General features: G+C 46.4%; 1 protein-coding gene across 5 annotated transcripts; it reads left to right on the top strand.

Moving 5' to 3' along the window:
• Nucleotides 1–7,768: 7,768 nt before the first annotated feature.
• On the top strand, nucleotides 7,769–22,128 carry Kiaa1191 (KIAA1191 ortholog). 5 transcript variants are annotated; one of them, XM_005376368.2, is made up of 9 exons: nucleotides 7,769–7,968; nucleotides 8,722–8,829; nucleotides 9,038–9,125; nucleotides 12,038–12,216; nucleotides 15,776–15,902; nucleotides 18,724–18,848; nucleotides 21,054–21,160; nucleotides 21,329–21,471; nucleotides 21,560–22,128. In XM_005376368.2, the coding sequence occupies exons 3-9, from the start codon at nucleotides 9,098–9,100 to the stop codon at nucleotides 21,766–21,768; spliced, it is 918 nt and encodes a 305-aa protein (XP_005376425.1). In that variant the 5' UTR covers nucleotides 7,769–7,968; nucleotides 8,722–8,829; nucleotides 9,038–9,097; the 3' UTR covers nucleotides 21,769–22,128. The 5 variants fall into 5 exon arrangements, with proteins under 5 accessions (XP_005376425.1, XP_005376426.1, XP_005376427.1 ...); XM_005376369.2 differs by lacking the exon at nucleotides 9,038–9,125; XM_005376370.2 differs by lacking the exons at nucleotides 8,722–8,829; nucleotides 9,038–9,125.
• The last annotated feature ends 1,087 nt before the right edge of the window (nucleotides 22,129–23,215 follow it).

The following is a 23,215-nucleotide window of genomic DNA, read 5'->3' as shown; positions in this document are numbered from 1 at the left end:
TACATGCTTGGTAAATAAAAATCCCCTTGCTTTTTACATGAGAGAGCGTCTCTTAGAGTCTTCCTTCACGCGGCGAGTGTCACGACCCTTACAATTATACATACTTATGGGACACAGTGTGGTATTTCAATACATTACACAATGTATAATAGCCAAAGCAGAGTAACTGGCAGGTCCATCATCTCAAATGTTTAGCAGTTTTAATATTGGGAATGCGGAAATCCTCTCTACTAGCTACTTGGAAAAATACAATTAGTTGTCAATCATAGTTACTTTAATATGTACAGACACTAGAAGTTGTTCCTCCTGCTTAACTGCACCTCTGTGCTTCCTCATCTTGTAAGGACACCAGTCATATTGGACTACAGTCCAGCCTAATAACCTCATTTACGTTTAACCATCTCTTTAAAGACCTTAGACATTTAAATACCTTACATTCTAATGTACTGGGGTTGGTGCTTCAACATATGTACTTTGAGAGGACACAATTCAGCCCATAATAGGAAGCACATCTTTCTCCCCAGTGTATCCCAAGCACCAAGCACAGCATAGACACAAAGTAAGGTACAGTGCATATTTTCTTTCCAGACAACTACCCTCAACTAGTTACACAACACTGGCTGGGATCCTTCTGTCTTCACACTTTAACTGCACCATCTGTAAGAGCTGTCTGGCAAAGGTGACAGCTGATGATGTATTCCAGTATACTGGTCATTTCTTTTGTGAAATCCTTCTCCTTCACCACTGGAGGGAGGTATTGCTTCCAGTTATTTCTTCCTTGGGACAGTGCCTTTATTTATTTTATTTTATTTTTTATTTTGTCTTTTTGAGACAGGGTCCTGCTATGCAGTTCAGGCTGGCCTTGAGCTAACTTTGCAGACCAGGCTGGTCTCAAACTCACAATGATCCTTCTGCTTCAGCCTCCTGAGTGCTGGGATTACAGGCGTGTGCCACCAGGCCAGGCCGGATAGTGCCTTTATTTAACCTTCTTGCCCCAGAGAAGTTAAAGTGGACAAGTTGAGGCCAACGACAGCCAACTGCTTAGAGTCAGCTCTTTCTGGTCATTTGGCAGCCAAAGTACCAGCTGGGCACTCAACCCTTGGTTTAAATTTCAACTCTGCCACTTTCTGGCCGACAAACCTCAGCCAAGATCCCCGAGAGAGTGTTAGTTTCCTCTACTGCTGAATAAAGAATGGACTTGGGCAATTCCTGGACGTGGCCTGGTTGAAAATGTCATTTATACTGATGCAGGGGGCAGGCTTCCGGGCAGAGCTCTTGCTTTAGAGACTCCAGGAATACAACTCTCCTAGTGACCAACCTCCCATCTGCTAATAGGTCATGAAGCGTGTTGGCACATCTTTCTGAGGACTTGGACTGGCCAGAGATAGCAGATGTCTTGCAGGTGGGCATAAGCTGTCCCATTGCCTGCCTGCTGCCCCTGGCCCCTCCCCAGGAAGCAGGAATGCAGGATGGTTTGGGCATCTAGAATGGAGGGCTCCTAGTTGAGTATGTAAGAGAGATTTTGGGCTCTTCCAGTTTAGGGGGCTCCAAATTTACGAAAGTTTGAAATACCTAAGGAAAAGATGATTCAGAGACAGAAGCACGTAGAAAATTAGTTTCCCAATTATGGGGGAGAGGAGAAAAGAAGGAAGAGAAAACCCAGTTATATGTATGTTGTAAAATACATCCAGATTCCTTGGTCAGACACATACAGGGACCCTTGACTGTTGTCTGCCACTAGAGAAGAATAACATAGTCAGACCTCAAAGACCACCTTGCCAGTTATGCTGCCACTCTTGGGAATAGAAAAGCAGTTGTGCACAGAACTGGCACCAGGCTTGGCTAAGAACCAAAACCAGAGTCAGAGAACAGCACAGAAAGGGAGGTGGGAGGGGGGTCTCTTGCCATAGGATATCTACCCAGAACCGAGACAGGTGGCCTGATATCAGACAGCTCAGATGTCCTTGAGCCTCCTGATTGAGTAATGACCTGAATCCTGGCTGAGACAGGAAGCCAGTGTGACCAAACAATTTAGTAAGGCAGTTTACTTGCAAAGAATGCTTATAAGGGAGGCTAGGCTTTAGAAGAAATGGTCCTTTTTTTTTTTTTTTTTTTTTTTTTTTTTTTGAGACAAGGTCTTGCTATGCAATTCAGGCTGGCCTTCAGCTCACTTTCTAGCCTAGGCTGGTCTCCAACTCACAGCAATCCTCCTGCCTCAGCCTCCTGAGTGCTGGGATTACAGGCGTGTGTGCTACCACACCCCGCTTGAAGAAATGGTCTTGATCCAGCCCCATACAACACTTGTTTTGTTTTGTTTTTTTGTTTTTCTCCGGTACCGGGAAATGAACTCATGACCTTGCACTTGCCAGGCAGGCGCTTTGCCGCTGAGCTAAATCCCCAGCCCCTCCATACAACACTTATGGGGGAAATCAGCACAGTCTCTACAAGATTGGCAAGATTAAAAGTTTAAAAAAAAAAGTTTGCAGTTAGTTCTTTGTGGGAAAGGAATTTTATCACATGGTTACTGTCAAAGGACAAAAATGTAACACTTGCCTTTAAAGATCTTTTTGTCTTTTTTTGTCTTTTTGAGGCAGAGTCTCGCTATGCACTTCAGGCTGGCCTTGGGCTCACTTTGTATCCCAGGCTGGTCTCGAACTCCCCTTAATCCTCCTGCCTCAGCCTCCCGAGTGTACCACGCCCAGCTTTCACCTTTAGATCTTCATTGGCATTCTCTCTTTCTTTTTTTGGTAGCAGAAATTAGTGAGACAGAAGTTAGGATTCTATTAGGCACTAAGGAAAGGAGCCCCATGAAAGTCAGGAAATTCTCAAAAATGGAATCTGCTGAGTCCCAATCCTCTGCTACCGTGTTGGGTCTCTGCCCCACTGTAGCAGGCTCACTAACTCCCATCAAAGAAAAAAGATGCTTCAGGATGTTACAGAAGAAGACCCGAGTAGGATTTCTTAGGCAAAGACAGAGCATAAGTGTTTCCTATAGAGTGAAAGCAGGAAGCAGCCTTTACAGTAAAGTGAAAGCAAACAACCCCCAAACAAATAATCCCGGGAAAGGGCCCAAAAAGGACTGCCTAAAGGGACTCCCAGCTTGGGGCTTTTATACTCAAACATGAGTGTATTGCTAAAGTTATCCGCACAAATGTCAAAGATGTTCTTTAGAGGGGTATGAATATCTTGTTCCTGCACAAGAAAATTCTGCCAATATAATGAGGCCTTTGTTGAGGTTGCAGGGCCTGGCCTTGAACATCGATGTGTCCTTCACAGACCCTTTCTGACTCCCTCCTTGGCTTAGCTGTCTCCTGGCCGCCTGTAACTCCTTTGGCCAGGACCCTGCTCACAGCCTCCACACACACACAACTGCCAGGCTTCTGCAACTCACTTTCTTGGGATGATTTACGGCTTGGGTAACCTCAACTGTGGCTGTGTCCTGGAAGTTGCAGTCCTCTTACCAATTACGGTTGTTAGGGTTTCCTTGACCCCTTTGCTACCTGTTCTTTCCTCTCTCCCACCTCACCCTCTGGGAATCTTACAAAAACATCTGCCAGGTGGACTTTGGCTTTCTGGGACCTCCCCAGAGCTCAGTCAGGCAGGCCACTGGCTCAAGGGCGCGTGGGCCTTGCGTGGGCACTGTGTGAATACTACATTGGTTGGATCCTAAGAAGTATGTAACCTCCTAGAGGATGGAGATGACACGGCTTACACATCAGTCTAAGCGCCCTTCTAAACCTCTGAAAAACTCCCGGACCAGTGGCGGTGAACCTGGGAGAGCTTTCAGTGACGCAAACAGCCCACCGCAGCCTGTGCCACAGTTCGCCCCTGCTGTTCTGCACAGGGAGCCTCCTGGGCGTCTCACTCAGAACCTCCTCCCGGACAGTGGGAGATTTATTCCCTTGCCTTTGCATCTTTAGCTTTTTAGTTTTTATGTCTTTTAAAATCAGTTTGCTTGCATTCTATCTCCTTCACCCATGGATTCATTCTTCTTCACAGTGATGCATACCCTTGGAACTCTGAAAACACTCTCGCCTTTCCTTCCTTTTTCTCTCTTTCTTTCAGTTTTTTTTTCTTTTTTTGGTCTTTTTGAGACAGGGTCTCGCTGTGCAGTTCAGGCTGGCCTTGAGTTCACTTTAAATCCCAGGCTGGTCTCAAACTCATGACGATCCTCCTGCCTCAGCCTCCTGAGTGCTGGGATTACAGGTGTGCACCATATCTGGCTCGCTCGTTCTTTCTTTCTTTCTTTCTCTTTCTTTTTCTTCCTTCCTTCTTTCCTTCCTTTCTTTCCTTCCTTCCTTCCTTCCTTCCTCTCTCCCCTCCCTTCCTTCTTTCTTTCTTCCTTGCTTGCTTACTTTTTCCGTTGCCGGGGAATGAACCCAGGGCCTTTCACATGCCAGGTTTTATTTTATTTATTTAATTAATTTGGTTTTTTTTGAGACAGGGTCTCACTATGGAGCCCAGGCTGACCCTGAACTCATGGCAATCCTCCTGCCTCAGCCTTCCAAGTTCGGGGATCACAGGTGTGTACCACTGCACCCAGGGCAAGGCTTTGTTTTCTTTTTTTTTGTCCCCACCCCCCCAGGAATCGAACTCACGACCTTGCGCTTGCCAGGTAGGCACTGTGCTGCTGAGCTAAATCTCTAGCCCCCCAGGCTTTATTTTCAATTCCAGAATTGGGCAAGACTTCATTCCACTGATTAGACTGTTTTACAATGAGGTTGGTTTTATAGATAGAAGAGAGATGATGAAAACAGAAACAAAAAGAATATCAGTCATTTCAAAGTTACTTTTCTTACAAGGCAAGAACAAGGAGACAGAACAATAAAAATTAATGATTGGAACCAGGCATGTCACACACACCTATAATCCCAGCTTTAGATAGGCTGAGGCAGGAGGGTCACTGAAAATTCAAGATCAGCCTGGACCACATAGTGAGAGCCTGGCTTGATCCCCCCATCAGGTGTGATAGTTAATCATGGGATCAATTTGAATATAAAACACCTAGCAGAGGGGCTGGGGATTTAGCTCAGAGGAAAAGTGCCTGCCTGGCAAGCGCAAGGTCATGAGTTTGATTCCTGGTACCGGAAGAAAAACAAACAAAAAAAAACCACTTAGCAGAGAAGTGGGGTACAGTTCTGGGTGTGGCTCGATGACTGATTTAATGAAGAGGGACCAACCCACCTTAGATGTGGCTGACACCAATCAGTAGGCTTGTAGCCTGGATGGAATAACAAAGGGAGAGAAGGCAATCTTCCCCTTTTTGCTTTTTTGGGCAGGCTGGTATTTGCCATCGCTTTGGATGTTTAGCTCCAGTTCCTTCAGGCTTCTAGCGCAGGCTTACCAAGCCTTCCAGTGCAGACACTTTGGCTTCCCCACGGTGACCTGCACTGAACTCTGCAGTGAGCTCCAGGCCTTCAACTTGACTGGGTGGCCTGGCTGTGCAGCACATAAACGGCCCTTTTGCATTTTTTCACCCTTGACTCTCCAAGTAGCCATTGTAAGCCTATCTTGTAAATACTTTATATATCATACACACTTTTTTTTTTTTGCTTTTTGAGACAAGGTCTTGCTGTGCAGTTCTGGCTGGCCTTGAGGTCACTTTGTAGCCCAGGCTGGTCTCGACCTTACAGTGATCCTCCTGCCTCAGCCTCCTGAGTGCTGGGATCACAGGGATGTGCCACCACACCTGGCCATACACATTTTTTATATTAAACCTATTTCTCTAGTGAGCCTTAACTGGTACATCAGGTAAATAGCTTTGTTTCAGTTCAAGTTGAACTTTAGCCTGAGTTCATTTTCATTTTTAGCTGGGTCTGTTGCGGCCTGCTACAGGAACTAAAACAATAGCCGTCAGTAATTTTTACTTAACATTGCTGTCAGCCAAGGTTATAGCATAACTTCAGACATCGGTGCCACAGAAATCAGGGATAACGTTTTTTAAAAATTTTTTCTCCTGAGATAGGGTTTCACTATGTAGTTCTGGCTGGTCTTGGACTCATGTGGCTGAGGGTGGCCTCAAACTTGCAGTGATCCTCCTGCTTCATCCTCCCGACTGCTGGGATTACAGATGTGCCACCATGCCCAGCCAATAACGCTGTTTTAATCAGTCAGTAGCTTCCAGGGAAGGCTTATGTTCTCATGTAATTGTAGATAAGAACTAAATGAGGTGAACCTGACACAATTTGTATAAAGAACAAAATGGCTGTTTTTGTCTTCTGACTGAGGTGTGACACACACTCCTTTCCACAGGGTATCAGCTTTGCTTCCACAGAGGTTAAAAAACATGGCACATTTAAAAAGTCGCAAATTAACAAGGTAGCATGTTTGAAATACACTGCAATGTAACTGTGCTATTCACAGGTTAATTGTGGAAGTCACAGAAGACCTCCATTCCTGGCACACTCAGGCACCAGTGTCTGGTAATGGCGCTCCAATTGAAAGTTGGAGCCAATGTAGGGAGCTGCTAAAGCTGGAAACTGGTCACACGGGTGCGGGCAAGGCAAAGCCGGCGGGAGGTCGGGGAGCTCCTGGAGCCACTTCAACAAGCTGTTCCAGCTCACAAACAAGTTGCTAGGCAGAGAGGCTGAAACTGACATCCTCCTCCTGAGACTGCAAATATACTGGCTGCAGTGGGTGTGCAGTTCCTTTTCCTCCCATCTGGAGAGAGGGCTCCATCTGACCTCAGCTTTTCTCTCTCTCTCTGTTTTTTTTTTTTTTTTTTTTTTTTTTTTTTTTTTTTTTTTTTTTTTTTTTTTTTTTTTTTGTCTTTTTGAGACAGGGTCTCGCTAACCAGTTCAGGCTGGCTTGAGCTCACTTTGTAGCCCAGGCTGGTCTTGAACGCGCAATGGTCCTCCTGCCTCAGCCTTCCCAGTGCTGGAATTACAGGCGTGTGCCATCAAGCCCTGCCTTTGTCTCTTATCTTTATTTCTCAGTCCTCTCGCCCCCTGCCCTGCAGTCCCCAACATCGAGAGCTGCGGGGGACACAGTAAGCCGAGCCTCTCTCAGCCCTGACAAGACAACGGGCAAACTTCAGATACTAAAAGCCAAATGTGAGAGACCCACTCCCTCCACTGTCTCTCACCTCCTGAGACCAGCTAAATTACCGCAATTTTTGACCTGGTAAAGATGTGGGTAGGAAAGAAAAAAAAAAAAAAAAGATGTGGATAGATTTCCCCCCCACCCATACTCTAAATTTTTCACTTCCTCAATTTTGTTTCTTTGTCCTATTTGTAAATACTTCTGGGAAAAAAAGTCTTTTGGGATCTGAACTGGTTCCTCTCCGAGCCTCACTTTCTTTAGTGTATATAGGTAGCAGGCGGCGAGTGTCTCCCCTTTTTTCTTCAGCTGCTAATACGGTCCTGCCTAATCCAGCTATTTTTGGAAGACAGTTTCTGCTCACTTCACCGCTTACTAAGTGACTTCTCATTTCTACCAGCCTCACTTTACATCTGTGAAATGGAAACACACATACGTACACACCCAGAATGACCAGCTTTGGTGCTTGGCAGCCCTTTTTGAGTCTTGCGCTTGGACTTGAGGGGTCTTTACTGTGCCAACTCTATCTTTAGCCTGTGTCAGACTCAGGCAAAGAACAGGTGCTTCCGAAGCAGTGGTAAAGGGGGGCTTTTCCTTTGGGAAAAGATGGATTTCTCTCTTCGAGCTAAGTGGCTCCCGCGAAGAAGAGCCACTTAGGGCCTCCGGGACTGTGGACTACAATTCCCAGCACGCCCCGGGCCAAATCTCGCGCTAAAGTGCCGCGATCTCAGGAGACTAACACCAAGGGCGCCGCCTGGCTTGGCAGCTAGTGTTCCCCGGAACGTGGTGGGGACTGCTAGTGTTGCCGCCGCTGTGTCACGATGGCTTGGGTCTGGACTGTGTCCCAACCTCTCGGGAGACGTGGGTCGTCGGAGCCTCTTTAGTGGCGGAGTTTGGGCCGCAGGCATCTTGGCGGCTGCGGGAGAACAGGTGACCAGGTGGCGGGCCTGGGGCTCCTTGGGGCTAAGCTTTCTGTCCAGCTGCTGGGGCGCTTCCGGCGCCTCCATCTAGACCCGGGCTCGGGGGCCCTCCGTGCGTTTCCTTCTGCTTCACACCTGCTCAGAGCTCTGCGGGGCCGCCCTTGTCTCTCCGGCCGGGTGACTGTAGGGCTTCTCTGAGGAGCCGTGGGAGCCGCGGCGCTGGGCTTCTGGCTTTCTCCGACTGGCGCATCCCGGCGCCCCCGGCCCCCGCAGTGGTACTCCTCCTCGAAGGCCCCCGCCCCGGCTGCCCCCGGGGAGCCTCGGCCTGGCCCGGCTCCGATCGCTTTAGTATTATCCTCCAGGGGTGGGACGGAAGGTTGGGTCAGACCGCGCTTTCAGATCAAGGTGGCTTTGTGTGAAGAAGGGAAGGGAGAATTTCTGGGCGGGGAATGCTCCCCCGACTGAGAGGATGGCTGAATTTTGTTTTTTTTTTGCGACGCTCTTTAGTGAAGAGCTAACTGGTTCATTCTCAGAACTCTCTCAGATTAGAAGGGTACAGTACTAAATTAAAAAGCAAGTACCTTTCTCAGGGCTTTATTTTAACTCTCCTTTAACATGGGGAAACTGCCTGCTTTGCAGGGAGGCCAGGTAGCTCTGAGCTTGAACAGAAATTTGGTATAAATAAGGCCTGCTTTGCGGTGTGGCTGCGAGGGTTAAAAGACTGGAAAGGGCTGTACCAATGCTGATTGTTTGTTGTTATCAGAACCTCTGGATGGATTCTTCCGGGAAAGCTTTGCTCATTTGCAGCAGCTGGACAATGTTCCTCATTAACATCTGTCTGTCAGCATAGTTGTGACATCATTTCACTGTGGTAAGGTGACTTTTTTTCACCTAGTGTTTCAGCCACGGGTGTGGTGAGGCCTTTGACCCCCTCCCCCCCATGTTCCTTGCTCGTTGGCTTTTGTGTGTGTGTTTCAGCTGTGTTGAAAAGCCATAAATCTGTGTATCTGTTAAAAGAACAGTATTGGAGCGATCCTTTGGTTTCACGGAGAGAAAATGCCTTTTGTTATTTTTGTCAGGTGACAGGGACTCATCTCCGAATTCTTTGTAGAAAAAGCACCTTGGATCCCAGGTTTTCAATGGCTTCAAGACAACCAGAAGTGCCTGGTAAACTTATTCTTTTTGGTTAAATCATGTTTTGCCTTTAATGTTTTAAACTAAACAGACATAATTCTACCTGCACCATATATTAATGGTTTTCTGCCACTGAGTATTTACACCTAATAGATTGGTATTGTTTGATTATTATCATTACTATTTATTATTATTATTATTATTTTTTGAGACAGGGTTTTGCTATGTAGCTCCGGCTGGCCTTGAACTCACTATGTGGCCCAGGCTGTTCTCAGTAGTGATTCTTCTGCTTCAGCCTCTCAACTGCTGAGATTATAGGCTTGTGCTACCACCCCTGGCCACTTGAATGGGCAGTTTAATGATACCTTGTTTTAAAATAAAAAGGATAAGATTGTAGTCAGTGATATAGTGCCTCTGGAATTGATCCCAGTATGGGGAAAAGGAAAAGGAATTTCACTTAAGGGTATGACACATGTGTTACTCTGTATTAAATAAGAATTCAGAACGAATTTTGAAATTGCTCCTTGGGGGCTGCGGATTTAGCTCAGCAGCACAGAGCCTGCCTGGCAAGTGCAAGGTCGTCAGTTCGATTCCTGGTACCGGAGAAAAACCAAAACCAAAACCAAAAAAAAAAAGAAAAAAAAAGAAATTGCTCCTAAATTAGGTGGATTAGTAGAAGTGTCCTGTGTCACCAGTATGGATCTGTCTCTAGTCTCTAACATCATCACTTGTGTGTTAGTCTTTTTGTGTGTGTGTATTTGTTTACTTTTTTGAGACAGGGTCTCACTGTGTAGCCCAGCCTAGCTTTGAACTTTTGGCAATCTTGCCTCAGCCTCTCAAATGCTAGGATTACGGGTGTGTGCCACCCTACCTGGCTAGTCTGTCTTTCATTATTGCTGCAGTTACTGTAGACTGCCTGTGATCATACTGAGCGATACTGTTGCACTTAGAGGTTAATGTTTTGTAGTGTGGAGTGTAAGCCTTGGTTTAGGTCTTGCCTACACTTGCTTGTTGATAATACTGGGCAAGTCTCTTAAAATCTATGCCTCAGTTTCCTGAGCTGGAAAATGGGGAGAATATTTACATAGTGAAGATTAGATAAGATGGATATGTGCCTAGTACGATAATTTATTTTCTTGTGTTTTTAAGTTATAATGCACATTCCATAAAATTTACACATTTATTTACTTATTTATTTATTTTTAGTCTTTTTTTGAGACAGGGTCTCCCTATGCAGTTCTGGCTGGCCTTGAGCTTACTTTGTAGCCCAGGCTGGTCTCAAACTCATGACGATCCTCCTGCCTCAGCCTCCCGAGTACTGGGATTACAGGCGTGTACTACTACGTCCAGCTAAAATTTACCCATTTAAAGTGAACATTTGGTCAGGCATGGTGGTGCACACCTTTAATCTCAGCACTTTGAGAGGCCGAGGTAGGAGGATCACACGTTCTAGCCTACCCTAGACAACTTAGCAAGCCCCTGTCTCAGGATAAAAACAAAGGCTGAGGATTTAGCTCAGTGTGAGGGTGCTGGGTTTAATCTCTGTTTACACAAAAGAAAACACAAACAGTTGAAAGGTTTTTTAGTATACTTACAAGGTTGTGCAACCATCAACACTGTTATAATTGCAGAACATTTTTACCGCCCCGGAAAGAAAACCTTGTACCCATGTGTCGTAGTCACACCTCATTACCCCTTCTCGAAGCCCCTGGTGACTAGTAATCCTATTAATAATTATTATTATTAACATTAGGAGTCATCAGATGGTATCTGCTCGAACTCTTGCTGTGCCTTGGTGGTTTTGGACTCAGTGCCAGGCAGGCTGCCGTCTCAGGAAGTGTGATTATATAATTTTAGCCACAAAAAAAATGTCACCTTGAAGGCAGCTCCTGGCCATCAGTCCTGCTATGGAAGGGTTAGCAAGTCAAACAGGATGAACCTTGCCCCTTGTCTGGCACAGCTGCAAGTGCCCTTGAAGTGGGGCGCCTGCGTCACGGCAGGACACTGGCAGTCAGTTCCAGTGTACGGGAAAGGCAAGGTCAGCTGGCGTTGCTTTGTAAGCGTTGTTGATGTTTCTGTGGTGGAAATCGCTGCTGCTGAAATCATACAGAACACTAAGGAGAATGCCAGACAACATACCGCTTAAGTGGTTTCTCTTAGTGCTGTTTTCTTATAGTCAGGCCTTGGTCAAGGCTCAGCTAGCCATTTTCTGTATGAGTCTGAGAGAATCATTTCCCCTTTAGGGTTTAGTTTCCTTATCTGTAAATTGAGAACAAAAACTTCATATTGCTGGGTGAGCTGGCCCAAGCCTATAATCTTAGTACTCTGAAGGCTGAGGCAGGAGAATCGCTGAGTTTAAGGCCAGTCTCAGCTACCTAGTGAGTTCAAAGCCAGCCTGAACTACATAGTGAGACTTTGTCTCAAAAACAAAAAACAAACAACCCCCGCACAAAAAAAACCTTTCATATTCTCTGTCATTTTGTGCCCTCAGTCTTAAGTAGTTGAAGGGCCGGGGATTTAGCTCAGTGGTGCAGTACATGCCTGGCAAGCATGAGGTCCTGAGTACCCCAAAAAATGTTTCAGTCCTAAGTAGTCGAGAGCCTTAGCATTGCAGGGAGGGTGGCCTGTGTGGCAGAAAGGACATAAACTGTGGAAGCAGTTAAGTTGGAGTTAGGATTCCATTCTGCTTTGAAGTTGTATGACCTTGCTCAGATAAATTTAAATTGAGCTTCAAGTTCTTTAATCTGTAAGAATGGATTAGGACTCTGACTGGGTTAAATAGAGGATTCCTAGTATCAGTAATAGAGGAAGAAATTAGCACGTTGTTTCCTCGAATGATGAACTGTGGAATCGCTTGTTTCAGAGCTTTCCTTTCTACAGATTGATTTAAAGCTGCATGTATGTCCGGCTGCTAACCCCACTTTGACAGCTGTCTCTGTTCTTAGCTCTTGGGCCCAGTGGGCCTCTAGGCAAGATGTCCCTGCCCATCGGGATGTGCCGCCGGGCATTCAGCTACGATGATGCCCTGCAGGACCCTGCGCCCATGACTCCTCCTCCCTCGGACATGGGCAGCATCCCCTGGAAGCCTGTGATTCCAGAGCGCAAGTATCAGCACCTTGCTAAGGTACCTGACTCCGCCACTGCTTGCGGCACGCACAGCCCCTCTGCTCTCCCTGTCTGCCCCAGAAGCCTTCAGTGGCTCCCTGTGCGGATGGAATTGGGCAGCATCTGCTCTCTGCGTGTTTCTCTGTGCATCAGTTACAACTGGTGTTTTTCTCATTTGTTTTTTTGCCTAATGCAAAACTGGAATGGTTGTGTCTTCTGCCCCAGACTTTTCTCTACCCTTCTTCCTCCGTTCAAAGTCCAAGCTCTGGAACACGATCCAAGTTCTGCACGTCCAGGTCCTGTTTGCCTCTCCCCTGCTTCCCTACCCAGCGATCGAGCTGTGCAGGTTACCTAGCATTTCACACACTTAATAGGGTATTTTATGCTTCTGAGTCTTTGCCTCACACTTTACATAAATGTTTACCATTCCTATCCCGTTCTCTCTCCCTCTTCTCTGCTCCATTTGCCTAAAAAATAGTATCCTTTTTTTTTTGCTTAAACATCTCTTCTGTAAGATTTTTCGACGTGTCTATTCTCCCAGTAAGTCTGTCTCCTCTCCCTTCGATTTCTGCACTGTGCCCTGGTGCCCACCACAGTCCCTCCATTATTTATCACCCTCCTTTGGCTTTATGAGGTGGCAGCAGGTCCAAGATTTGTACAGCTTGAGTATCCCTTATCCAAAATCCTTGGGAGCAACCGTGTTTTAGGTTTTTTGCATATATCAGTGAGATATCCTGCGGATGGGACTCAAGTCTAAACATGCAGTTCATTTGTGTTTCACACATATCTATGCATCCCGAAGTGGCTCTATACAATCTAAATAGTGTTGTGCATGGAATAAAGGCTCATGGTGTGGAACTGTCCTCTTGTGGCATCATGTTAGTGCTCAGAGTTCCATATTTTGGAGCATTTGGGAATTTGGGAATCTTACTCTGTATTTTCTGCAGTATTTAGGGACAACATTCAGGAACACTTAGATTTTTAAAATAAAAGAGACTTTAAAAAGTTTAAAAGTAGATTTTTTAAAAGGTATATTTTAGCCAGGCCTGGTGGCACACTCCTGTAAAAGTATATTTTAGCCAGGCCAGGTGGCTGAGGCAGGAAGATCATTGTAAGTTTGAGGCCAGCCTGGGCTACAGAGTGAGCTCAAGGCCAGGCTTAACTGCATAGTGAGACCCTGTCGCCCGCAAAAAAAGTCTATTTTGTGACAGGGACTGAACTGGCTCTGTCTTGCACAGGTCATGCTCTCTTCTGGGCTGTTCTCTGCCTTGGGCCCCTCTGTCATTGCTGTCCTCCGGGATCCTGGGCTGCTCCCAGCACCACTGATCTGCTTGCCCTTGTGTGCTTTGTCTTGTAGCTCGCACATGGTTGTTGCAGTTTCGCTGCTGAGGCCTGTGCTTCTTACATCCTATTCTCCAACCACCAAGCATCCAAGAAAGGTTCTACTCTTCCCTGAAGAAACTAGGCCTGTCACAGTCTCAGGGAAGCCCATTTGACCTACAGCTGCGGTGTCACCAAACTTTGAGCTGTGTGATAGCTTGGGGCCTGACAGGAAGTGGATAGTAGGTCTGCTTAAATGCACCTTGTGCACTACTGTGACCTTGGGCCTACAGCTTCACCCATGCACCACAGATCTTATTCCATCAGAAATAATATTTTCTGATAGAGGTGGTGTGGGGTTTAAAGAAAAGAGGATTTAACATGTTCCCGCTGGCTTAAACCAGCAGGGGTACACGCATGACTGTCCCATCAGGTGGCTTGTCTGTACAAATGGATCTCATCACTTTTATTGGTCTTTTACTAATAAAATTAATAGAAAGCTGCCCAATGGGACAGTCCTGCATGTACTCAGGTGGTTTGAGCCACCTGGCAGTGAGACATACAAATTACTGTTAAAGGCTTGGCACGAAATAAGTGTGTAGCTACTGGCTGTCAGCTAATGTTCACTTAGTACAGCCAAGTTTAGTCCTTCTTTTAATGAGTCATTTTTGTCCTTCTCCCATTATGTTTTCAGAACACAGACCTCCTTTCTTTTTTTTTTTTTGGTGCTGGGAATCAAACTCATGACCTCAGGCTTGCCAAGCAAGCGCTTATGCTGCTGAGCTACATCCCCGGCCCTCCTTTCCTTTCTAAGAAAGCGTCCTTTACAACTCTGGGAAAAACACATCAGTCAGTTATCTACAGGAGTCTGACCCAGTTGGTCATTCAGGAAAAAGCATTCTGCATAAAAAGTAGTGGAAATGCTAGGAGAAAAGGACCGTGGCAGCCTGTGTGTGCTGTGGAAGCGGTGGACTCAAGGGGTGAGAGCAGAAGACAGCAGGTTTCTGAAGTTGCTGTGAGGGTGGCACTGCCTCTGCGCGCGAGCGCTGCAGCTGCTGCACAGGGCAGAGTGTGGTTGCCTCAGCTGGAGTTTGGAACAGACGCTCTCAAAGGAGAACTCAGCCAGACTGAATACATGCTTTCTTTCATCAACGCTGACTATCCTCAGATTAAGGCATCAACTATATTCCAAGTAAGAAAACAGGTTCAAGTTTTGCTTGGAAAAGGTCCTAACTGAAAAGCATAGGTCCTATTTTGTGAGAGACACCTGTTTCAGTCCTTTCTGCATCTTTACTTTTTGACCCCTTTGCCTTCTTCTAGGTTCCTTTGGAGAAGCAGAGAAAAGAGCATGGTCTCACCATGACGTCAAATATCCAACTGTTTAGATCAGGTGGAGGCTTCAGCTCTTGTACACAGAGGATTAGGAGCTATATAGATTTTTGTTTTAAAAGACCATTGCTTCAGAGCAGTGGTACTCAAAGGAAAGTTTTGCCGCCAGAAGCATCATGAGCCTGGGAATTTGTTATATATACGTATGTTTATTTTGTGCGTGTGTGTGTGTGTGTGTGTGTGTGTGTGTGTGTGTGTGTGTGGTGGGGATGGGACCCAGGGCCTTGTGCATGCTGGGTGAGTGCTGTGCTACTGAGCTGCATTGCATCCCCAGACACATTGATTCACGAGCTCCAGTCCAGACCTACCCAGTCAGAAACTCTGGGTGGAGCCAGTAGTGACTTTAACAAGAGCTCCAGGTGAGTCTGATGCTCTGCAAAGTTGAGAACCACCAAGTGACAAAGTCAGGCTTATTGCCCGGTATTACCTGGTCAGTGCTTTGCAATAGGTGTTTCCTCTGCATTCTTATGGGCACAGAACCAGATCAGATAGTTTCGTGTTTTTTTGGTACCAGGAATCGAACTCGGGACCTTGTGCTTGCCAGGCTGCTCTCACCCCTTGTACCGCTGAGCTATATTCCCGGCCCCAGAACTAGAATATACTGGAAAGAATTAGCCAAGGAAGGTGGTGAATCTCAGAGCTACAAATTCTGGCTTTCTTTTTATGGATTCAAGTTTCACCATAATATCTGTATCTTAGTGTGGTCCATATCACAGCTACCTAACTGGGAGGAGGTGACCACTGCCCCCTTTAAACATTTCCCCACTTCTCAGATTAAATACACTGCAGGCACTTCTTTCCCAAAAGAGTAAGTGCAGATGTGTGGCTCCCCTGCCCTGCGCCAGTGCTGCCTTACCTCTCTTGAACAGGCGGAGGAAGAAGAGGCCAGTGTACCCCCAAGTGCCATGACCCTGGCCACGGCCACTGACAGCGCGGACAAGGTCCCGGTGGTGAAGGCCAAAGCTACCCATGTCATCATGAGTTCTCTGATCACAAGTAAGCACCTTTCATTGTCAGAGTGGAGTGAAGCAGGGCGGAGAAGAGTTGAGTGTGTTTACAACCTAGCTGCAGGGGGTTTGCAAACATAGTAGTACCTGCGTCAGCACTGAAGCTCCATGTAGGTGGAGGATTTGCCCAACATTAAGCCGCTGAGTTGATGGAAGTGCATCCCTGCTGGATTATTGGTACAGTGTCACTTCCCATGTTGATCAGTGTGGTCTTGAGCAAGTTCCTCCACCGCAGGGACTGTTCCCCCTTTGTAGAATGGGGGATCTGGCAGGTGGATTGAGGGTGAGTTGAGTAGTTGACCCCTTGCTGAAGCTAGGAGGGGCTATTGCCGCCACCCAGGCTCTGCTGGAGAGAGCAACACACCGAAGCATCTCCCTCATCCCTGCATTTTTTTGTTCTCTGTCTGAACAGTTCAAAGTCGTCCACCAGAAAGAGGGCCAGGTTTGGTGCAAGTTTTTAGGTTTAATATGTTCCCACTGGTTTGAACCACCAGTGGTACATGCATGACTGTCCCATGGGGCAGCTTGTACCACCTGGTAGGGTGACATGCATGTACCACAAGTAGTTCAGAGCCACTCTGGCAGTGAGACATCAATTATGGCCCCATTGTGAATGGGTTAGGGGTGTGTGATTGCTGGGTATGGTGGCGCATGCTTGTAATCCCAGCATTTGAGAGGCTTAGGAGGATCTCTGTGAGTTCAAGGCTAGCCTGGGCTACATAGTGAGTTCAAGACTAACCTAAACTACATAGTGAGAACCTGTCTCAAAAACAAACAAAAAATTTGATTTGTGTTTGACAGAACAGAGCTTGGTTTTTTTTTTTTTTTTGGTCTTTTTGAGACAGGGTCTCGCTGTGCAGTTTAGGCTGGTCTGGAACTCGTAATGATCCTCCTGCCTCAGCCTCCTGAGTGCTGGGATTATAGGCGTGTGCCACTAGGCCTGACTTAGAGCTTGAGTTTTTTAAAAAAACTTTTATGACACTTTAACTGAACTTGTTCATTCTGGAGGACCGTTCTAATAGCTGTGGGAAGTTAACAGTTATTGGATACACAGCTCTGCTTGTCAGCAGCAATGTTCCTACTGGGGCTAAGGTACCTAACAGTTCTCCATGGTTGGCTCATTTTTTAAGTCAAAGCCCTTTTTCTCCAGGAAGGCCTCAGTTTGTCTTGGGCAGTTTTTGGAGAGTTCATCCAAGAACCAAAAGTCCAAAGTCTTACTTTGGTTTTTGCTTCTTCAAACATAAATGTACCATTTGAATCAGCAACTATTACTTGTACTTTTCAAGCTTTTTTTTTTTTTTGTCTTTTTGAGACAGGATCTCGCTATGCAGTTCAGGCTGGCCTTGAGCTCACTTTGTAGCCCAGGCTGGTCTGGAACTTGCAACGATCCTCCTGCCTCAGCCTCCTGAATGCTGGGATTACAGGTGTGAGCCACCACGCCTGGCTTGCAAGCTTCATTTTTTTTTTGGTACTGGAAATTGAACTCAGGAAAGTATAGTTTACCAACAGGCTAGATGATAACACTCCAGTACACCAATGCCATGCAGATACTTACTTGGCATACTCATTTCTGTGTTTTTGCATTTTTTTTATCTAATTGTAGTAGATACAATAGACATAGCATTCTGTTTTTTTTAAATAATGTCATGAGGTTTTCATTTTGTTAGTCATAATTTTTTTTTAAATAGCTGCTTTTAAGGTCCTGATGTTGGTGTATCATAATTCATTACAATTCTCTTTTTTAGATTTTCAGGTGACTGATAAAACTGGAAACTTTTGTCTTTCATTTTTGAGACAGAGTCTTTCTATGTAGTCCAAGCTGGGCTTGAAATTGTTATGTAGCCCAGGGTGGCCTGGAACTTGGAATCCTCCTTCCTCAGCTTTCTGAGTGTTTGGACTCTAGGCATATGTCACCCTGCCCAGCTGGAGAACATCTTTATGTGTGTGTGTGTGTGTGTGTGTGTGTGTGTATGTTTCATTCATTGCTTCTATTTTTGATGGAGATACTTCTTTAGCAGAGGAAGACATCTGGTGTTTGTTTTTGTTTGTTTGTTTGTTTGTTTGTTTTTGTTTTTTCTCCGGTACCGGGAACCAAACTCACGACCTTGTGCTTGCCAGGCAGGCGCTTTTGCCGCTGAGCTAAATCCCCAGCCCCGACATCTGGTGTTTAGACATCTGGTCCACAGCTGCCACATTCCTACATATAATTTGTGGACAGATTATATGTAATTTGTGGACAGTTTAGGCCAAAATTCAGCCATCATTCATTCCATAGTGCAATGGACTTAGGAAATAATTGGGTCCGACTGAATGTTGAGTCTTCTGGGCCAGGCATTATGACAGACCCTCTGACATGTAAGAAACTCGGGATCAGTTGAAGGCAGGTTTGTGGCTTGAATTTAGTTGATACCTTGGAACCTGCTGGCCTGAATGTGACTTGTTTCCCTTTGCAAAGATTTTTGGGTGGGTGATGAGGGTGGTTAGCAGCTCTTAAGACACTTTGTATTTGGAGAATTTCTTGCGTCTGGATGTCAGTTCCCTTCTCCATGCTGCATTTCTCAAAACAAAGATGTCATGGTGTGCAAGTAAGAGGAGGGTAAGCAGCTTCTTCAGCTGTCCGCCTAGGAACGGCCTGTTCTTTAGCCTGGTGTGAGGCAAGGCCCCCTCCTGGCCGGGGAGCCTTCGCGTGAGGTTCAGCCCTAGCACTTGGCTCCTATCTGCGGGAACCCTCCGCTCTCACCTGTTGTGCACTCTTGCTGGTTTCTGTGGGTGAGCAGGATGGGCATGACTGTTGTCTCCTCTGTTTCCAGAACAGACCCAGGAGAGCATTCACCGTTTCGAGCAGCAGGCAGGGCTGAGAGATGCTGGCTACACACCGCACAAGGGCCTCACCACCGAGGAGACCAAGTACCTTCGAGTGGCAGAAGCACTCCACGTAAGCGTGTTTCGTAGGAATTTTAAGAAGCCAAACCTTCTTTTCCATGGCTTGAGATGTGACTGGTGTGGAAGTCGCTGCCTCAGCGGGGTGGCAACTGTGGAATGGCAGAGAGACCTGGGCAAGGGGACGTAGACCTGGGTCATTCCTGTCTTTGCTGGCGCTCCTGGCTGGAGGCCGCAGGGCCTCAGCCCCATAGTTTTTGTTTACTTAACTATAGATGGAGGGCATCTGTGTTACTTAGTTCTGGCTGGAAGGGTGGAACGAGTGTCAGCTCACATGTGACACGCGTGGCTCCTCTGTGAACCGCGAAGGAGGTGTGGGTTAGTTTTTGTGCCATACTAACTGACTTTGAGTTTCAGCCTCAAGCTAGCACATCAGCTGCAAAGCAACGTCATGCTCTGCATTTAATTTTTTTTTCTGCGTTTACTTTTTAAGAAGTTAAAATTCATTGTAGAACTGGAATGGTTTTGCTTTCTCAACTTGGAATCAATAATTTTAGTAAAGGTTATGACAAATCATGAATAAAATAATTTCAGGGGGGCTGGAGATTTAGCTCAGTGGCACAGCACCTGCCGGGCAAGTACAAGGTCGTGAGTTCGATTCCTGGTACCGGAAACCCCCCGCCGAAAAAACTGGCTGTATACAGAACGGCATGTCATGATTTAGGAAGTACTGGAGTTTTCTTCATCACTAGTCTGTATTCTTTCTTCGTTTTGTAAATGAAGAAAATGAGGCCCGAGGTTGTATGTTCAGCCAGTCACACTCCCTGAACTCAGAAGGTCTTCTGATGCCACATTTCCTTTTCATTTTTTCTTCTTATTCCAAAGTAGTCTGAGGCTCTGTCTCCTGAGAGGCTTAGATTATTCTGGAAGGCGGGGGCAGAGCCAAGTTGTGAAAGGGCAAACATAGAGCTGAGGAAGTCCAAGCGCCTCCTGTGAGCAAGGGTGGGGTCAGAGTCCAGTCCTGCTGCGAGCTTTATCTGAGAAGTCCTCAGTGGGGCGTGAAGAGGGCCTGTGAGCACAGGGAGGAGCGCACAGCAGGCCGGAAAGGATCATGGTGTCCCGTGTACAGGGGAGGGGGACTAAAGTGGACCTGGTTGCCTGTGGTTAGGGCTGTGGGATATTGTGGACTAGTTGCAAAGTGTTGTGGGCACATGGATGCTTCTTTTACAAGCTGAGTTTAAAAGCCATGCTGTGGGGAAATCAGTGCTTGGCTGGTGGCCAGCTGAAGCGCTCAGACAAGATAGATGCCTCCAGAGAGGGGCCCTGTCAGTGCTCGCTACCTGGCTACCTTCTAGAACAGGTGTCGGAATTTCCTTTGCACAGTTCCTCCGTGTAGTGATAGGATTCACTTTGGTTGGCCCACCCGTGTTCTGCGTCCTGGCCACTGGGTAGAACATGAGGGAGGACTGAAATGATAGGTACTAGTCCAGTCTTGTGACAGACTGTCGACTTTCGCAAATTGACCTGCCGAGTGAGAATGTAGCTTGGGCTAAGCAGTGATGTACCACGTACGCCCATGGATTGGGACACTAGAACTCTGACCTAGACCTGAGAAGTAGCAACTGTGACCTAGAACTGAGGAAGCACAAGCCTAGACTCAGCCTATAGAGTCTGGGAATGGCACCTGGCACATGTGGGAGTTACCTAGGAGAGGAGAGTATGGGTCTTAAGAGGCCAGCAAGGCCTGAATCTTCAGATCTGGCTCCTGCTTACTGGCCAGGTGCTTGTGGGAAAAGTACTGCATTTTAAAAGCTCTAGCACTTTTAGCGTAGAGATTTTGAGATGTTACAGACTTGAGTATAATTCTTTAAAAGGATGGAATTTCACCAAATGTGGCACAAAGAGATATGTGTTACATAGTTCAAAACCAAAAAAACCCCCAAAACAAAAAACAAACAAAACCATTCTACCTCTGAATGTTGTTCCTTGTCCTGAAATTAGAATGTAAGGCTGTGTGTGGTGGTGCATGCATGTAATCCTAGCACTCTGGAGGCTGAGACAGGCGGAACGTTGCAAGTTCAAGACCATCCTGGGCTACAAAGTGAGGTCAAGGCCAGCCTGAACTGCATAGCGAGACCCTGTCTCAAAAAGACCAAAAAAAAAAAAAAGAATGTAAGGCCGATGTTTATGCTCAGACCGAGCTGTTCTGTGGCTTGCATGGGTTTGCTGATTTTGAAAGTCTTCTCACCCCTGTGAACAGAAATTAAAGCTGCAGAGTGGAGAGATGACAAAAGAAGAGAAGCAGCCTGCGTCAGGCCAGTCCAGCCCAAGCAGCAGCCCTCACTCTTCCCCGAAGCAGAAGTCCAGGTGAGAACTCCCCAAGACCCCTCCGAGCCTCGGTGCACTCATGCTCGGGCGCTGCATCATTTAAGCCGACCTTTCAGAGTGAGGCACAGTTCCCAGTTCCTGCGATTTGGTGTGACATTTCTAGAGTGCAAGAAGACACATTAGGTTATGTTTTATTCTGTCCTCCAGAGGCTGGTTCACTTCTGGTTCCTCCACAGCCTTAACTGGCTCAAATCCTAGCACCATGGATCCTGGAAGTGGGGACAAGGACAGAACCTCCTTAGAGAAATGGAATGTGTTCGGACCAAGACCCCTCCAGAAGTCTGATTCTGGTAAGGCGGTGTGGCTGACGTTTACCATATTGTACATGGGCGCCCCCTAGTGGTCTGTACTTATTTGTTCTCTGATTTACTTGCATAGGAGGTTTTGCTGTCCAGGCCTACAAAGGAGCCCAGAAGCCCTCCCCCATGGAGCTGATCCGGGCCCAGGCCGCCCGAATGGCTGAAGATCCAGCAGCCTTCAAGCCACCCAAGATGGATATCCCCATGACAGAAACGAGGAAACCACCACCGCGGACCCATAATCTCAAACCGCGTGACTTGAATGTGCTCACACCCACTGGGTTCTAGGGTGTTTTCTGTCCCAGGAACTCTGGGTAGAGGGTTTCTTGTGTCCCACTTCCCTTGGCTCTGACATAGGATTTTTTTTTTTTTTTAAGGAATGGTGTATTTTCAAACCTCTTAAACAGAGGCTACTGCTGGAGACACAATTAATTTTTGAGAAACAGTGCAAAGCCTGTACTTGTGTGGAAGCACTGCTTTAGACTAAAAAAATCTGAGCAGTGATTTGGGGGGACCTCGTTACCTATTTTGTATTGTTTATCCTAGACAACTTCGATCATTGCTTACTAGGTAAATAATGTTTATGCTGTTCCAAAACTGAGACTCCTTGATTGTTTCATCACAATGAACACAAACAGTGACAAATTATGGTGTAGAGGTGCCTACTAGCTTATTTGGGCAACTGTGGCCCTTTTGATGGTGCTGGTACTGTGCTCCAGCATCATGTAGTACCTAAGATCCATCTGAGATCTGCGTACGGTCCACAGCCAGGCCGGGGAGGGATCTCACTTGGAGTCACCTTGCTTTTTAGTCATCCTGACGGACCATTCTGTGCTGTGGCCGTTCCTTCGTACCTCTTGGTACCCCCTGGGCCACTGCCCCAGGAGAGATACTTCCTTTTATCATACAACAAAATGCTGCGTATCCTTTCTTGCTCTTCAAAATGAGGTTTGTCTAAATCCAATTTGATTGAAAACTAAAGGTCAAAATTCAGTCTTCTGATTTCATACTGATACATACAAGGAGTGAGCCTAGGGCCTCACACATGCTAGGCAGGCACCGTACCACTGAGCTACACCTCCAACTCCTGAGTTTTACATTTTTTTTAGCGTAAAGATGGTTAGTACAGTTACAGACTTCAGGTTCACGTAAAATTAGTGTCCTCTTGTTTTGATTTTTGTCCAGATCAGGGCCTGAAATTTTGTGGGGTGGCAGTGGTGGAAGAATTCAAAATTTTTCTGCCAGTGGAAGTTCTCACTAAAATGAGGCTCCTACCTTTATGTGATGCGTATCTCACTGAGAAAAGGAAAGAGAAACTGCCATTTTAATTCTTTTCAGTGTGTACATGTTCAGTGTCATGAAGACTGTCAAATATTTGCTGTTTTTTGTTTTAGGTAGCATTTTGTTTACAAGGAACTGACCTATAGAGAAGCCCTGCCGCCCAAAATTATTACAATTAATTTATTTGTGTCATCTTTTTGTTTTGACAATAAGAATCCTTAGTACTTTCTCAAATGTATCTGTCTTTTTTGGTTGTTTGTTCTGAGACAATATTTCACCATGTAGTTTCAGGCTGGCCTTAAACTCACTATGTAGCCCAGGCTGGTCTCAGACTCATGGCAATCCTCCTGCCTCAGCCTCCTGATTGCTGGGGTTATAGGCGTGTGCCACTGCACCTGGCTCTTTTGTCCTGTCTTGAATAGACACTCTGCTTGTCCCCAGCCATGGAACCTAA

The sequence above is a fragment of the Chinchilla lanigera genome, unplaced genomic scaffold (genome assembly GCF_000276665.1).
Source record: "Chinchilla lanigera isolate Chin_1 unplaced genomic scaffold, ChiLan1.0 scaffold00007, whole genome shotgun sequence".
NCBI classification, from domain to species: domain Eukaryota; kingdom Metazoa; phylum Chordata; class Mammalia; order Rodentia; family Chinchillidae; genus Chinchilla; species Chinchilla lanigera.
Note: the sequence above shows the minus strand (reverse complement) of the source record. Positions and strands in the feature narration are given on the sequence as shown.

Bases quoted from the DNA above. Each gene is read 5' to 3' on its own strand.
- Kiaa1191 (XM_005376368.2), top strand. From the start codon at position 9,098: ATGGCTTCAAGACAACCAGAAGTGCCTG. The intron at 12,217-15,775 runs GTACCTGACTCC...TCTCTTGAACAG, and splicing joins AGTATCAGCACCTTGCTAAG to GCGGAGGAAGAAGAGGCCAG. The intron at 15,903-18,723 runs GTAAGCACCTTT...CTCTGTTTCCAG, and splicing joins CATGAGTTCTCTGATCACAA to AACAGACCCAGGAGAGCATT.